At 43.9% G+C, this 14,643-nt stretch overlaps 1 protein-coding gene across 1 annotated transcript in view; it reads right to left on the reverse strand.

Annotated features, from left to right (window-relative positions):
• The window catches only part of PECAM1 (platelet and endothelial cell adhesion molecule 1), a gene marked incomplete at its 5' end in the record, with an annotated part of 122,529 nt that overhangs the window by 82,696 nt on the left and 25,190 nt on the right, over window positions 1-14,643 (reverse strand). Inside the window, one exon of the mRNA XM_082272891.1 lies at window positions 4,849-4,956. Coding sequence (XP_082129017.1) covers window positions 4,849-4,956 — 108 coding nt within the window. The remainder of the gene's footprint in view (window positions 1-4,848; window positions 4,957-14,643) is intronic.

Here is a 14,643-nt window from a genome sequence, read left to right on the forward strand (position 1 = left end):
GTAGCAGTCTCCAGTAACATTCTCTAGTAGCAGTCTCCAGTAACATTCTCTAGTAGCAGTCTCCAGTAACATTCTCTAGCAGCAGTCTCCAGTAACATTCTCTAGCAGCAGTCACTCTCCAGTAACATTCTCTAGTAGCAGTCTCCAGTAACATTCTCTAGTAGCAGTCTCCAGTAACATTCTCTAGCAGCAGTCACTCTCCAGTAACATTCTCTAGTAGCAGTCTCCAGTAACATTCTGTAGTAGCAGTCTCTCTCCAGTAACATTCTCTAGTAGCAGTCTCCAGTAACATTCTCTAGTAGCAGTCTCCAGTAACATTCTCTAGTAGCAGTCTCCAGTAACATTCTCTAGTAGCACTCTCCAGTAACATTCTCTAGTAGCAGTCTCCAGTAACATTCTCTAGTACCAGTCTCCAGTAACATTCTCTAGTACCAGTCTCCAGTAACATTCTCTAGTACCAGTCTCCAGTAACATTCTCTAGTACCAGTCTCCAGTAACATTCTCTAGTAGCAGTCTCCAGTAACATTCTCTAGTAGCAGTCTCCAGTAACATTCTCTAGTAGCAGTCTCCAGTAACATTCTCTAGTACCAGTCTCCAGTAACATTCTCTAGCAGCAGTCTCCAGTAACATTCTCTAGTAGCAGTCTCCAGTAACATTCTCTAGTAGCAGTCTCCAGTAACATTCTCTAGTAACATTCTCTAGTACCAGTCTCTCTCCAGTAATATTCTCTAGTAACATTCTCTAGTACCAGTCTCTCTCCAGTAACATTCTCTAGTACCAGTCTCTCTCCAGTAACATTCTGTAGTAGCAGTCTCTCTCCAGTAACATTCTCTAGTAGCAGTCTCCAGTAACATTCTCTAGTAGCAGTCTCCAGTAACATTCTCTAGTAGCAGTCTCCAGTAACATTCTCTAGTAGCAGTCTCCAGTAACATTCTCTAGTAGCAGTCTCCAGTAACATTCTCTAGTACCAGTCTCCAGTAACATTCTCTAGTACCAGTCTCCAGTAACATTCTCTAGCAGCAGTCACTCTCCAGTAACATTCTCTAGTACCAGTCTCCAGTAACATTCTCTAGTACCAGTCTCCAGTAACATTCTCTCGTAGCAGTCTCCAGTAACATTCTCTAGTACCAGTTTCCAGTAACATTCTCTAGTAGCAGTCTCCAGTTACATTCTCTAGTACCAGTCTCCAGTAACATTCTCTAGCAGCAGTCTCCAGTAAATTTGTAGCATTCTCTAGCAGTCTCCAGTAACATTCTCTAGTAGCAGTCTCCGGTAACATTCTCTAGTACCAGTCTCCAGTAACATTCTCTAGTACCAGTCTCCAGTAACATTCTGTACAAGTCTCCAGTAACATTCTCTAGTAGCAGTCTCCAGTAACATTCTCTAGTAGCAGTCTCCAGTAACATTCTCTAGTAGCAGTCTCCGGTAACATTCTCTAGTAGCAGTCTCCAGTAACATTCTCTAGTAGCAGTCTCCGGTAACATTCTCTAGTAGCAGTCTCCAGTAACATTCTCTAGTAGCAGTCTCTCTCCAGTAACATTCTCTAGTAGCAGTCTCTAGTAACATTCTCCAGTAACATTCTCTAGTAGCAGTCTCCAGTAACATTCTCTAGTAGCAGTCTCCAGTAACATTCTCTAGTAGCAGTCTCCAGTAACATTCTCTAATAGCAGTCTCCAGTAACATTCTCTAGTAACATTCTTCAGTAACATTCTCTAATAGCAGTCTCCAGTAAATTTGTAGCAGTCTCCAGTAACATTCTCTAGTAGCAGTCTCCAGTAACATTCTCTAATAGCAGTCTCCAGTAACATTCTCTAGTAGCAGTCTCCAGTAACATTCTCTAGTAGCAGTCTCCAGTAACATTCTCTAGTAGCAGTCTCCAGTAACATTCTCTAGTAGCAGTCTCCAGTAACATTATAACATTCTCTAGTACCAGTCTCCAGTAACATTCTCTAGTAGCAGTCTCCAGTAACATTCTCTAGCAGCAGTCACTCTCCAGTAACATTCTCTAGTAGCAGTCTCCAGTAACATTCTCTAGTACCAGTCTCCAGTAACATTCTCTAGTACCAGTCTCCAGTAACATTCTCTAGTAGCAGTCTCCAGTAACATTCTCTAGTAGCAGTCTCCAGTAACATTCTCTAGCAGCAGTCACTCTCCAGTAACATTCTCTAGTAGCAGTCTCCAGTAACATTCTCTAGTAGCAGTCTCCAGTAACATTCTCTAGTAGCAGTCTCCAGTAACATTCTCTAGTAGCAGTCTCCAGTAACATTCTCTAGTAGCACTCTCCAGTAACATTCTCTAGTAGCAGTCTCCAGTAACATTCTCTAGTACCAGTCTCCAGTAACATTCTCTAGTACCAGTCTCCAGTAACATTCTCTAGTACCAGTCTCCAGTAACATTCTCTAGTACCAGTCTCCAGTAACATTCTCTAGTAGCAGTCTCCAGTAACATTCTCTAGTAGCAGTCTCCAGTAACATTCTCTAGTAGCAGTCTCCAGTAACATTCTCTAGTACCAGTCTCCAGTAACATTCTCTAGCAGCAGTCTCCAGTAACATTCTCTAGTAGCAGTCTCCAGTAACATTCTCTAGTAGCAGTCTCCAGTAACATTCTCTAGTAACATTCTCTAGTACCAGTCTCCAGTAACATTCTCTAGTAGCAGTCTCCAGTAACATTCTCTAGTAGCAGTCTCCAGTAACATTCTCTAGTAGCAGTCTCCAGTAACATTCTCTAGTACCAGTCTCCAGTAACATTCTCTAGCAGCAGTCTCCAGTAACATTCTCTAGTAGCAGTCTCCAGTAACATTCTCTAGTAGCAGTCTCCAGTAACATTCTCTAGTAACATTCTCTAGTACCAGTCTCTCTCCAGTAACATTCTCTAGTAACATTCTCTAGTACCAGTCTCTCTCCAGTAACATTCTCTAGTACCAGTCTCTCTCCAGTAACATTCTGTAGTAGCAGTCTCTCTCCAGTAACATTCTCTAGTAGCAGTCTCCAGTAACATTCTCTAGTACCAGTCTCCAGTAACATTCTCTAGTAGCAGTCTCCAGTAACATTCTCTAGTACCAGTCTCCAGTAACATTCTCTAGTACCAGTCTCCAGTAACATTCTCTAGTACCAGTCTCCAGTAACATTCTCTAGCAGCAGTCACTCTCCAGTAACATTCTCTAGTACCAGTCTCCAGTAACATTCTCTAGTACCAGTCTCCAGTAACATTCTCTAGTAGCAGTCTCCAGTAACATTCTCTAGTAGCAGTCACTCTCCAGTAACATTCTCTAGTACCAGTCTCCAGTAACATTCTCTAGTACCAGTCTCCAGTAACATTCTCTAGCAGCAGTCACTCTCCAGTAACATTCTCTAGTACCAGTCTCCAGTAACATTCTCTAGTAGCAGTCTCCAGTAACATTCTCTAGTACCAGTCTCCAGTAACATTCTCTAGTAGCAGACTCCAGTAACATTCTCTAGCAGCAGTCACTCTCCAGTAACATTCTCTAGTAGCAGTCTCCAGTAACATTCTCTAGTACCAGTCTCCAGTAACATTCTCTCGTAGCAGTCTCCAGTAACATTCTCTAGTACCAGTCTCCAGTAACATTCTCTAGTAGCAGTCTCCAGTTACATTCTCTAGTACCAGTCTCCAGTAACATTCTGTAGTAGCAGTCTCCGGTAACATTCTCTAGTAGCAGTCTCCAGTAACATTCTCTAGCAGCAGTCTCCAGTAAATTTGTAGCATTCTCTAGCAGTCTCCAGTAACATTCTCTAGTAGCAGTCTCCGGTAACATTGTCTAGTAGCAGTCTCCAGTAACATTCTCTAGCAGCAGTCTCCAGTAAATTTGTAGCATTCTCTAGCAGTCTCCAGTAACATTCTCTAGTAGCAGTCTCCGGTAACATTCTCTAGTACCAGTCTCCAGTAACATTCTCTAGTACCAGTCTCCAGTAACATTCTGTACAAGTCTCCAGTAACATTCTCTAGTAGCAGTCTCCAGTAACATTCTCTAGTAGCAGTCTCCAGTAACATTCTCTAGTAGCAGTCTCCAGTAACATTCTCTAGTAGCAGTCTCCAGTAACATTCTCTAGTAGCAGTCTCCGGTAACATTCTCTAGTAGCAGTCTCTCTCCAGTAACATTCTCTAGTAGCAGTCTCTCTCCAGTAACATTCTCTAGTAGCAGTCTCTAGTAACATTCTCCAGTAACATTCTCTAGTACCAGTCTCCAGTAACATTCTCTAGTAGCAGTCTCCAGTAACATTCTGTACAAGTCTCCAGTAACATTCTCTAGTAGCAGTCTCCAGTAACATTCTCTCGTAGCAGTCTCCAGTAAATTTGTAGCATTCTCTAGCAGTCTCCAGTAACATTCTCTAGTAGCAGTCTCCAGTAACATTCTCCAGTAACATTCTCCAGTAACATTCTCCAGTAACAATTCTCTAGTAGCAGTCTCCAGTAACATTCTCTAGTAGCAGTCTCCAGTAACATTCTCTCGTAGCAGTCTCCAGTAACATTCTCTAGTAGCAGTCTCCAGTAACATTCTCTAATAGCAGTCTCCAGTAATATTCTCTAGTAGCAGTCTCCAGTAACATTCTCTAGTAGCAGTCTCCAGTAACATTCTCTAGTAGCAGTCTCCAGTAACATTCTCTAGTAACATTCTCCAGTAACATTCTCTAGTAGCAGTCTCCAGTAAATTTTTAGCATTCTCTAGCAGTCTCCAATAACCAGGATCGGATTATCCAGCAATCGTATAAATCTGATACTAATGATTCTGCCCGTCTCCCTCCATAACTCCCAGCCAGCACCCAGCCATACACCGGTTCTCCCAGGAGCTCTCAAGCAACTCTCTAATAGTGTGGTTTAAAGAGACATTACCTTTTTTCTTCTTGTCCATATATAAGTAGAGGGCGATGCCTAGGGCAGCCACGATAATGAGAAAGACAATGGTGACAATTACAGCCTTCTTCCATCTGGCGAGGATGACTACAAACAGAGGCACCAAGATGAGTATTCACCACATCGAATGTAAGAACGATCGTTACAGCGATGGCTCGAGACACAATATTTATACACTATAATCCTGATATTTCAATTACTATTACAAATCTATTTTTCATTCATATCTTTAGGCACTCCAGTAATATATACATTAATGTATAATCCTTTTTACTTCTCTAGGTGTCTCCCTGCTAGTTGTCTTCTTTGCCCCGAAGAATAAGACTTCAATTTTCTGGAACTTCACATTTTATCTCAGGAGTCCCAACATGCCATGCATGAGCCCTACCATGGGTGTTATTTCCTAAACACCATCCCCTCCCAAACACCAGTGCATGTCTCTCCTCTAGGGCACTGTTGGCAAACCTTGGCACCCCAGATGTTTTGGAACTACATTTCCCATGATGCTCAACTACACTGCAGAGTTCATGAGCATCATGGGAAATGTAGTTCCAAAACATCTGGGGTGCCAAGGTTCCCCATCACTGCCCTAGGGGTTCCAGTTACATAGTAGGTGAGGTTGAATAAAGACAATAGTCCATCCAGTTCCCCCTGTGTAGGTGTGTGTGGCTGTAATCATCTCTCATACCCCTGAATGTTCTGATCCTTGAGATGTACGTCTAAGAGTCTTTTGAAAGCCACCATACTTCCCGCAGAAACCACCTCTTGTGGTAGAGCATTCCACAATCTTGTAGCCCTAACAGTAAAGAACCCCCCACATTGCCTGAGGTTAAAACGCTTCTCCTCTAATCGCATTGTATGCCCTCGAGTCCTCATGCAATCCTTCCGACTGAATAGCTTTTTTTCTATGCTGAGATCACCATTGAGGTATTTATAAATTGCTATCATGTCCCCTCTCAGGCGTCTCTTCTCCAGGGAGAATAAATCAAGCGATTGCAGACGCTCTTCATAATTAAGGTCCTCCAATCCCCTAATTAGTTTAGTTGCCCTTCTCTGGACTCTCTCCAGCTCCAACACATCCCTCCTGAGGACTGACAACCAGAACTGGACAGAATACTCCAGATGCGGTCGGACCAGAGTTTTATAAAGTGGAAGGATTATAGTCTTATCTCTGGAATACATCCCTTTCTTTATACATGCTAATAATCTGCTGGCTTTGGCAGCTGCCGCTTGACATTGCATGCTGTTGCTTAGTCTATCCTCTACCAAGAGTCCCAGATCTTTCTCCATTTTTGATTCCCCAAAGGTTCCCCCCCCCCCCCCAACGTTTATTGTGCTTTTATGCTTTTAGTGCCCAAGTGCAAAACCTTACACTTCTCCACACTAAACCAGTTGTCTTGCACCATCCAGAAAGACAATGGCAGCGTCCCTTGATACCTCCACTAACCTGTGTCTTTGCTCCTCCCACAGGGTGGTACTGACTCCTACGCGATGAAAACACCAATGAGGATGATTGACTCCATCATTTGGTAGAATTGGCAATTCTGGTGGTCATATCTGACCATAGGAGATGAAAATCAACCACCAATGTTTCTGAGATTGCCATCAACCATTCAAAACAGAAATATAGAGGGCTGTCTGACTGACTGTTACAAGCCAAAAAAATCCAAACTTTAGTGTATTTCATAACTTCTGAGCTGATAATAGTACAACCAGAATAAGGACATAGCGCCTTGAAAAAGTATTCACACCCCTTGAAATTTCCCACATTTTCTCATGTTCCAACCAAAAACGTAAATGTATTTTATTGGGATTTTATGTGATAGACCGACACAAAGTGGCCATAATTGTGAAGTGGAAGGAAAATGATAAATGATACAAATAAATCTGTGAGAAGTGTGGCTGCATTTGTATTCACCCCCCGGAGTCAATACTTTGTAGAACCGCCTTTCCCTCCAATTACAGCTGCAAGTCTTTTTGGGGATGTCTCTACCAGCTTTGCACATCTAGAGAGGACATTTCTGCCCATTCTTCTTTGCAGAATATCTCAAGCTCTGTCAGATTGGATGGAGAGCGTCTGTGAACAGCAATTTTCAAGTCTTGCCACAGATTCTCAATGTGATTTAGGTCTGGACTGTGACTGGGCCATTCTAACACATGAATATGCTTTGATGTAAACCATTCCATTGTAGCTCTGGCTGGATGTTTCGGGTCGTTGTCCTGCTGGAAGGGGAACCTCCCCCCCAGTCTCAAGTCTTTTGCAGACTCCAACAGGTTTTCTTCTAAGATTGTCCTGTATTTGGCTCCATCCATCTTCCCATCAACTCTGACCAGCTTCCCTGTCCCTGCTGAAGAAAAACATCTCCACAACACGATGCTGCCACCACCATGTTTCACAGTGGGGATGTTGTGTTCAGGGTGATGTGCAGTGTTAGTTTTCCCCCACACATAGTGTTTTGCTTTTAGGCCAAAAAGTTCAATTTTGGTCTCCTCTGAGCAGAGCTCCTTCTTCCACATGTTTGCTGTGTCCCCCACATGGCTTCTCCCAAACTGCAAACAGGACTTCTTATGGCTTTCTTCCACCAATGGCTTTCTTCTTCTCACTCTTCCATAAAGGGGAGATTTGTGGAGCGCACGACTAATAGTTGTCCTGTGGACAGATTCTCCCACCTGAGCTGTGGATCTCTGCAGCTCCTCCAGAGTTCCCATGAGCCTCTTGGCTGCTTCTCTGATGAATGCTCTCCTTGCCCGGCCGGTCAGTTTAGGTGGACGGCCATGTCTAGGTAGGGGCCTAGCCGGTCAGTTTAGGTGGATGGCCATGTCTTGGAAGGGGCCTAGCCGGTCAGTTTAGGTGGACGACCATGTCTTGGTAGGGGCCCGGCTGGTCAGTTTAGGTGGAAGGCCATGTCTTGGTAGGGGCTCGGCCGGTCAGTTTAGGTGGAAGGCCATGTCTTAGTAGGGGCCTGGCTGGTCAGTTTAGGTGGACGGCCATGTCTTAGTAGGGGCCTGGCCGGTCAGTTTAGGTGGACGGCCATGTCTTAGTAGGGGCCTGGCTGGTCAGTTTAGGTGGACGGCCATGTCTTAGTAGGGGCCTGGCCGGTCAGTTTAGGTGGACGGCCATGTCTTAGTAGGGGCCTGGCCGGTCAGTTTAGGTGGAAGGCCATGTCTTGGTAGGGGCTCGGCCGGTCAGTTTAGGTGGAAGGCCATGTCTTGGTAGGGTTGCAGTTGTGCCATACTCTTTCCATTTCCCATGATGGATTGAACAGCGCTCTGTGAGATGGTCAAAGCTTGGGAGACTTTTTTATAACCTAACCCTGCTTTACACTTCTCCACAACTTTATCCCTGACCTGTCTGGTGTGTTCCTTGGCCTTCATGATGCTGTTTGTTCACTAAGGTTCTCTAACAAACCTCTGAGGACTTCCCAGGACAGCTGTATTTATACTGAGATTAAATGGCACACAGGTGGACTCTATTTACTAATTAGGTGACCTCTGAAGGCAATTGGTACCACTAGGTTTTATTTAGGGGTATCAGAGTGAAAGGGGGGGGGGTGAATACAAATGCAGCCACACTTTTTACAGATTTATTTTTAAAAAATGTTGAAAACCATTTCTCATTTTCCTTCCACTTCACAATTATGTGACACTTTGTGTCGGTCTATCACATAAAATCCCAATAAAATACATTTTTTGGTTGTAACGTGACAAAATGTGGAAAATTTCAAGGGGTGTGAATACTTTTTCAAGGCACTGTACCTGTTTCAGTTAATTAGCACAATTTTATGCCTAAACACCACTGTTCTAGGAGGTACCGGATGCAGGCTAGGCCCATTACCTCTCCTAGGTGAGATAGCCCTTTGATACCCATCATACTTGTATTCATTCACCCTGTAATTTCGTGCCGGACAATAATATACAAGATATCAGAAAGCAACTTGTAGGTATCTCAAGACAATAATACATTAAAAAATGAGGGACAGCTGAAAATTTGCAAAAACTGTGACATCCCATTGGCCACTCCTCAGATCTTCTCATTGGTCACATTTCTGTCCACACCCTCCTCAAGGACCAGATAAAAGGATAAAAGGGGCCCTCTAAGCAGTCTGGAGCTCTATTTTACCAATAAACAAGGAACATCAGCCAAGATCTAGGTGTCAAACTGGAGGCCCTCCAGCTGTTGCGGAACTACAAATCCCATGAGGCTTTGCAGTTACAAGTATGACTCCCATAAGGCAGAGGCATGATGGGATTTGTAGTTCTGCAACAGCTGGAGGGCCGCCAGACTCTGCCGAATTCACCAAACCAGACTTTATCCACTTTAAGACCGGAAGGATTTTCCCCCATTCCTGACCAGGGGGTATTTCGCGATTTGGCACTGCGTTACTTTAACGGACAATTGCGCGGTCGTGCGACGCTGTACCCAAATAAAATTGATGTTCTTTTTTTCCCCACAAACAGAGCTTTCTTTTGGTGGTATTTCATCACCTGTGCGATTTTGTTTTTTGCGCTATAAACAAAAAAAAGAGCGACAATTTTGAAAAAAAAAATATATATATTTTTCACATTCTGCTATATGACATTCCCCAAAATAAAAAAAAAGTAAAAATCTAAATTTTTTAACATTTTAGGCCAATTTGTTTATTGCTACATATTTTTGGTAAAAAAAAAAAAAAAAAAAAAAAAATCACAATAAGCGTATTTTGATTGGTTTGCACAAAAGTTATCGCGTCTACAAACTACGGGAAAGATTTATGTCATTTTTATTGTTTTTTTTCTTTTACTAGTAATGGCGGCAATCTGCGTTTTTTTGCGGGACTTCGACATTGCGGCGGACAGATCTGACCCCTAACTGACATTTTAAACACTTTTGGGGGGGGGACCGGAGACATTACTACAGTAATCAGTGCTAAAAATATGCACTGTCACTGTACTAATGACACTGGCAGGGAAGGGGTTAACACTGTGGGTGATCAAGGGGTTAAATGTGAGCCTAGGGGAGCGATTCTAACTGTGGGGGGGGGGGCTTGTGAAATGATCATAGAGACCTGTGTTCCTATATAGAAGGATCACAGGCGCTCTGTGATCATTCCAGGGAAAAGAACGGTCAGCTGTGTTTACAACATCCGACCGTTCTTCTCTCTCAGCGGGGAGCGATCGTGGGTGTCAGGCGGCATTCAGAGCCGCCTGACCCGTGCATCGATTTCCCCGCTAACATGCGGGGGCGGGAGCGTACCGTCGGCGGCGTGCCCTCGCCCCCCCAGCCTCCTGAGAGCGAGCGCCGTATATGTACGGCGTTTTGCCTGGGAGCGGCTGCCTGCCGCGCAGACGTTAAGCGGTTAAAGGAGGAGCTCCGGGCTCCCCCCAAATAATTAAAATTCAGCAGCTACAAATACTGTAGCTGTTGACTTTTAATATAAAGAAACTTACCTGTCCCACCATCCAGCGATGTCCTCACCTGAGCCAATTCTTGAGGCGCCTGGCATCTCAAGTACGGGAGACGGGCAGTGAGGCCTTGGGGCTTCACAGACTGTTTCCTACTGCGCCTGCTCAGGTCACGATTGTGAATGGACCTGTGATGTGGCCCATAAGACTTAGGGGGAAGGAGAGGGGGCTGAACTTCCAGCTCAGAATGCCCTTCTGTTTTTCTGTTGCATTCTTGTCTCTCTTTCCTTTGTAATACTCTTTTTATGCAAATATATTATTTGCATCGTGCTACTTTCTCTATTAAACACTTTACCACTGAGCCTATTTTTGACACTTTTTGTTCACAAGTTAAAACCAGTATTTTTTGCTAGAAAACTACTTAAAACCCCCAAACATTATATACTGTATATTTTTTTAGCAAAGACTCTGGAGAATAAAATGTCGGTCATTGCAAAATTTTTTGTCACGCGGTATTTCCGCAGCGGTCTTTAAAACGCCATTTTTTTGGAAAAAATTTGAAAAATCACATTTCACTGCATTTAAAAAATACTAAACAGTAAAGTTAGCCCATTTTTTTTGTATATTGTGAAAGATGATGTCACGCCGAGTAAATAGATACCCAACATGTTACGGTTTAAAATTGCGCCCCCCCGTGGGATGGCGACAAACTGCGGTCAATCTGCGACGCTTTAAGTTTATTTAACGGTTACCAGTTTAGAGTTAGAGAGTAGCTCTTTTTTTTTAATTATTGCCCACGCTCTGGCGATCGCGGCGATACCTCACATGTGTGGTTTGAACAGCGATTTAATTCGCGGCTCGACTTGCGTATACATTTTTTTTTGTGCGCGAGCTAACGGTGACGGGGGCGGCTACATTTTTTTTTTCCTATTTATTTTTTCTTTTTTTTTAACTTTTTTACAGGTTTTTAAAAAAATCTGATCACTTTTATTGCTGTCACAAGCAATGTAAACATCCCTTGTGACACCAATATGTAGTGACAGGTACTCTTTATGGAGGGATCGAGGGTCTAAAAGACCCCAACCCCCTCCACTACACTTCCCTGTATGCAAAACGCCGAAAACTGCATTTTTGCATACAGCCGTTTTTCAAATCTGCCGCCTTTTGCAGCACAGTAACCCGGAAGTGACGTAATGGACGCCGCCTCCGGGTTACGTCATCGGAGACCCGATCGATGCCGTCTCCGGCATTCATCGGGACTCCATCCAGCCGGCGGACGTGCTGGCTGGGTGCTCGGTGGGACGGGAGCCCCGGGCAAAGCCACGGAAGGCGGTGGGAGGGGGGGGGGGACGTCCCCTCCCGCCCCCCCGGGTAACGATCGAGCGGCTCCCGAGCCGCATTGGTCGTTACTGACGGAAAGCCGACCGTCGGCTTCAAACAACGGTACCGGGATGATGCCTCTAGCTAGAGGCATCATCCCGGTATAACCACGCAAAGTCAGCCGACGTAGATCTACGTGGCTAGACGTTAAGTGGTTAAACAAGATTTTGAAAAGTGTTAATAATATTGTCTCTAATGCATCTAATGGCTCTTCGAAGAGCGCTAGTATATGGTAAATCTCTGGTAAATTCCTGTCTATGGTGACAGTGGCTATTACATAGACATGTGCAGAACGAAAAATGTTGTTTCGTTTTGATTTGTTATTTACATAAATTAATTTAGTTTAATTCGTTTTTGGAATTCCTTTCATTTATTCGAATCGATTCAAATCGAATTGCATTCTAAATCAAATTTATTCTATTCAAAATTTAATTTATTCTATTCGAATAAACAAAAGGAATTCCAAAAACGAATTAAACTAAATTAATTTATGTAAATAACAAATCAAAACGAAACAATATTTTTCGTTCTGCACGTCTATGTAATAGCCAGGAATACCCAGAGATTTACCATATACTAGCGCTCCTCGAAGAGACAGGGACCCTTTCCTTTTTTGCATTAACCACTTTGCCCCGGAGGATTTGGCTGCTCAAAGACCAGGCCCTATTCGGCACTGTGTGACTGTAACGGACAATTGCGCGGTCGTGCGACGCTGTACCTAAATGAAATTGACTTTCTTTTTTTTCCCACAAACAGAGCTTTCTTTTGGTGGTATTTGATCACCTGTGTGATTTTTACTTTTTGCGCTATAAATAAAAAAAGAGCAACAATTTTGAAAAAATAACAACATTTTTAACATTTTTTGAAATTCTCAAAAAAAAATGTAAAAATCTAAATTTTTTAACATTTTAAGCCAATTTGTTTTCTGCTACATATTTTTGGTAAAAAAAAAAAATCGCAATAAGCGTATTTTGATTGGTTTGCGCAAAAGTTATTGCGTTTACTAACTACGGGAAAGATTTATGTCATTTTTATTGTTTTTTTTTAAACTAGTAATTGCAGAAATCTGCGATTTTTTTTGTGGGACTGCGACATTGCGGCGGACAGATCGGACCCCTAACTGACATTTTTGACACTTTTGATAGTACCAGTGACATTACTACAGTAATCAGTGCTATACATATGCACTGTTACTGTAAAAATGACAGTGGCTGGGAAGGGGTTAACTTTATTAGAGATGCAGGGGTTAATTATGTCCCTAGGGGCGTGATTCTAACTGTGGGGGGTGTGGCTTGTGATGTAACCACAGAGACATACGTTCCTACATAGCGGGATCGTATGATCTCTGTAGTTACATCAGGGAGAATGACAGACGGCTTTGTTTACATCAGCCGCCTGCCTTTCTCCCTCTCCAGCGGGAGATCGCGAGTGACCAGCGGACATCGGAGCCACCAGTCACATGTGCGGGGATGTCAGGGAACGAGCGGGGGCGGGAGCGCGCCCGCCCCCTACAGGCTCGTGGGCGAGTGACGTACCCCTACGTCACTTTGCCCTGGAGGGGCTGACCGCCGCAGTAAATAGTCGTGCGGCGGTCGGCGAGTGGGTAAAGACAATGAAGTCCCGGGGGTCCCCTGTATCACAACTTCCATCTTTTGTAATATAGAGCCGCCGCTCCTGTGAGTGCCAATCCCGAATGTGAGGTGCCCCTCCAAATGGGGAACTCGGGGGGGGGGGACGTCCACTCCCTTTTTGGAAGAATGCATGAGTTGAAGCGCTGCCCACCCACCAGCCCGCCCTTAGTGGATGGTACATCACAGCTTTAGTGGCGGTTTTTTGACCTTGCCAGCATTTGAAGTTGCAGTAAAGGGCTATGCCCTAAATTGGAAATTGGAATTAGGCTGTCTGTCCAACACTTATGGTAAGGACAGGTCCCCTTTGGAATTAAGGTTAAAGCGTGCTCACAGTATAACAGTAACTGGTACTGGTTTAAAGAGGAGTTCCGCCCTCCCCTTAAAAAAATTAAAAGTCAGCAGCTACACATACTGTTCACCTACTGTAACTGCTGACTTTTAACCACTTAAGCCCCGGAAGATTTTACCCCCTTCCTGACCAGGGGGTATTTTGCGATTCGGCACTGCGTGATTTTAACGGACAATTGCGCGGTCGTGCAACGCTGTACCCAAACTAATTTGACGTCCTTTTTTCCCACAAACAGAGCTTTCTTTTGGTGGTATTTGATCACCTGTGCGATTTTTTGATCATGCGCTTTAAACAAAAAAGAGCGACAATTTTGCAAAAATAACAATATTTTTCACATTTTTTTATATGAAATTCCCCCCAAAAAAATGTAAAAATCTAAATTTTTTTAAAATTTTTGGCCAATTTGTTTTCTGCTACCTATGTTTGGTAAAAAAAAAATCACAATAAGCGTATTTTGATTGGTTTGCGCAAAAGTTTTTGCGTTTACTAACTAAGGGAAAGATTTTTGTCATTTTTTTTTTAACGCGTAATGGCGGCAATCTGCGATTTTTTTGCGGTACTGCGACATTGCGGCGGACAGATCGGACCCTTGACTGACATTTTTGACACTTTTGGGGGTACCAGTGACATTACTACAGTAATCAGTGCTATACATATGCACTGTTACTGTAAAATTGACACTGGCAGGGAAGGGGTTAACTTTATTGGAGAGGGAGGGGTTAAGTGTGTCCCTAGGGGCGTGTTTCTAACTGTGATTGGATGTGGCTGTGTGTGTAACAGCACAGGTCAACGGTCCTACATAGCAGGACCGAGTGATCTGTGCTTTTATACAGGGGAGAATGACAGGCGGCTGTGTTTACATTAGCCGCCTGCCTTTCTCCCTCTCTACCTGACGATCGCGAGTGACAGGCGGACATCGGGTACGCCGGTCACACGCGTTGGCTTCGTCGGGTACGAGCGGGGGCGGGAGTGCGCCTCCAGCGGCGCGCGCTCGCCCCCAGGCTAGTGACGTACCCATACATCACTTTGCCT

This window comes from Pelophylax lessonae, assembly GCF_965119305.1.
Source record: "Pelophylax lessonae genome assembly, chromosome: 11".
Taxonomy (NCBI): Eukaryota; Metazoa; Chordata; class Amphibia; order Anura; family Ranidae; genus Pelophylax; species Pelophylax lessonae.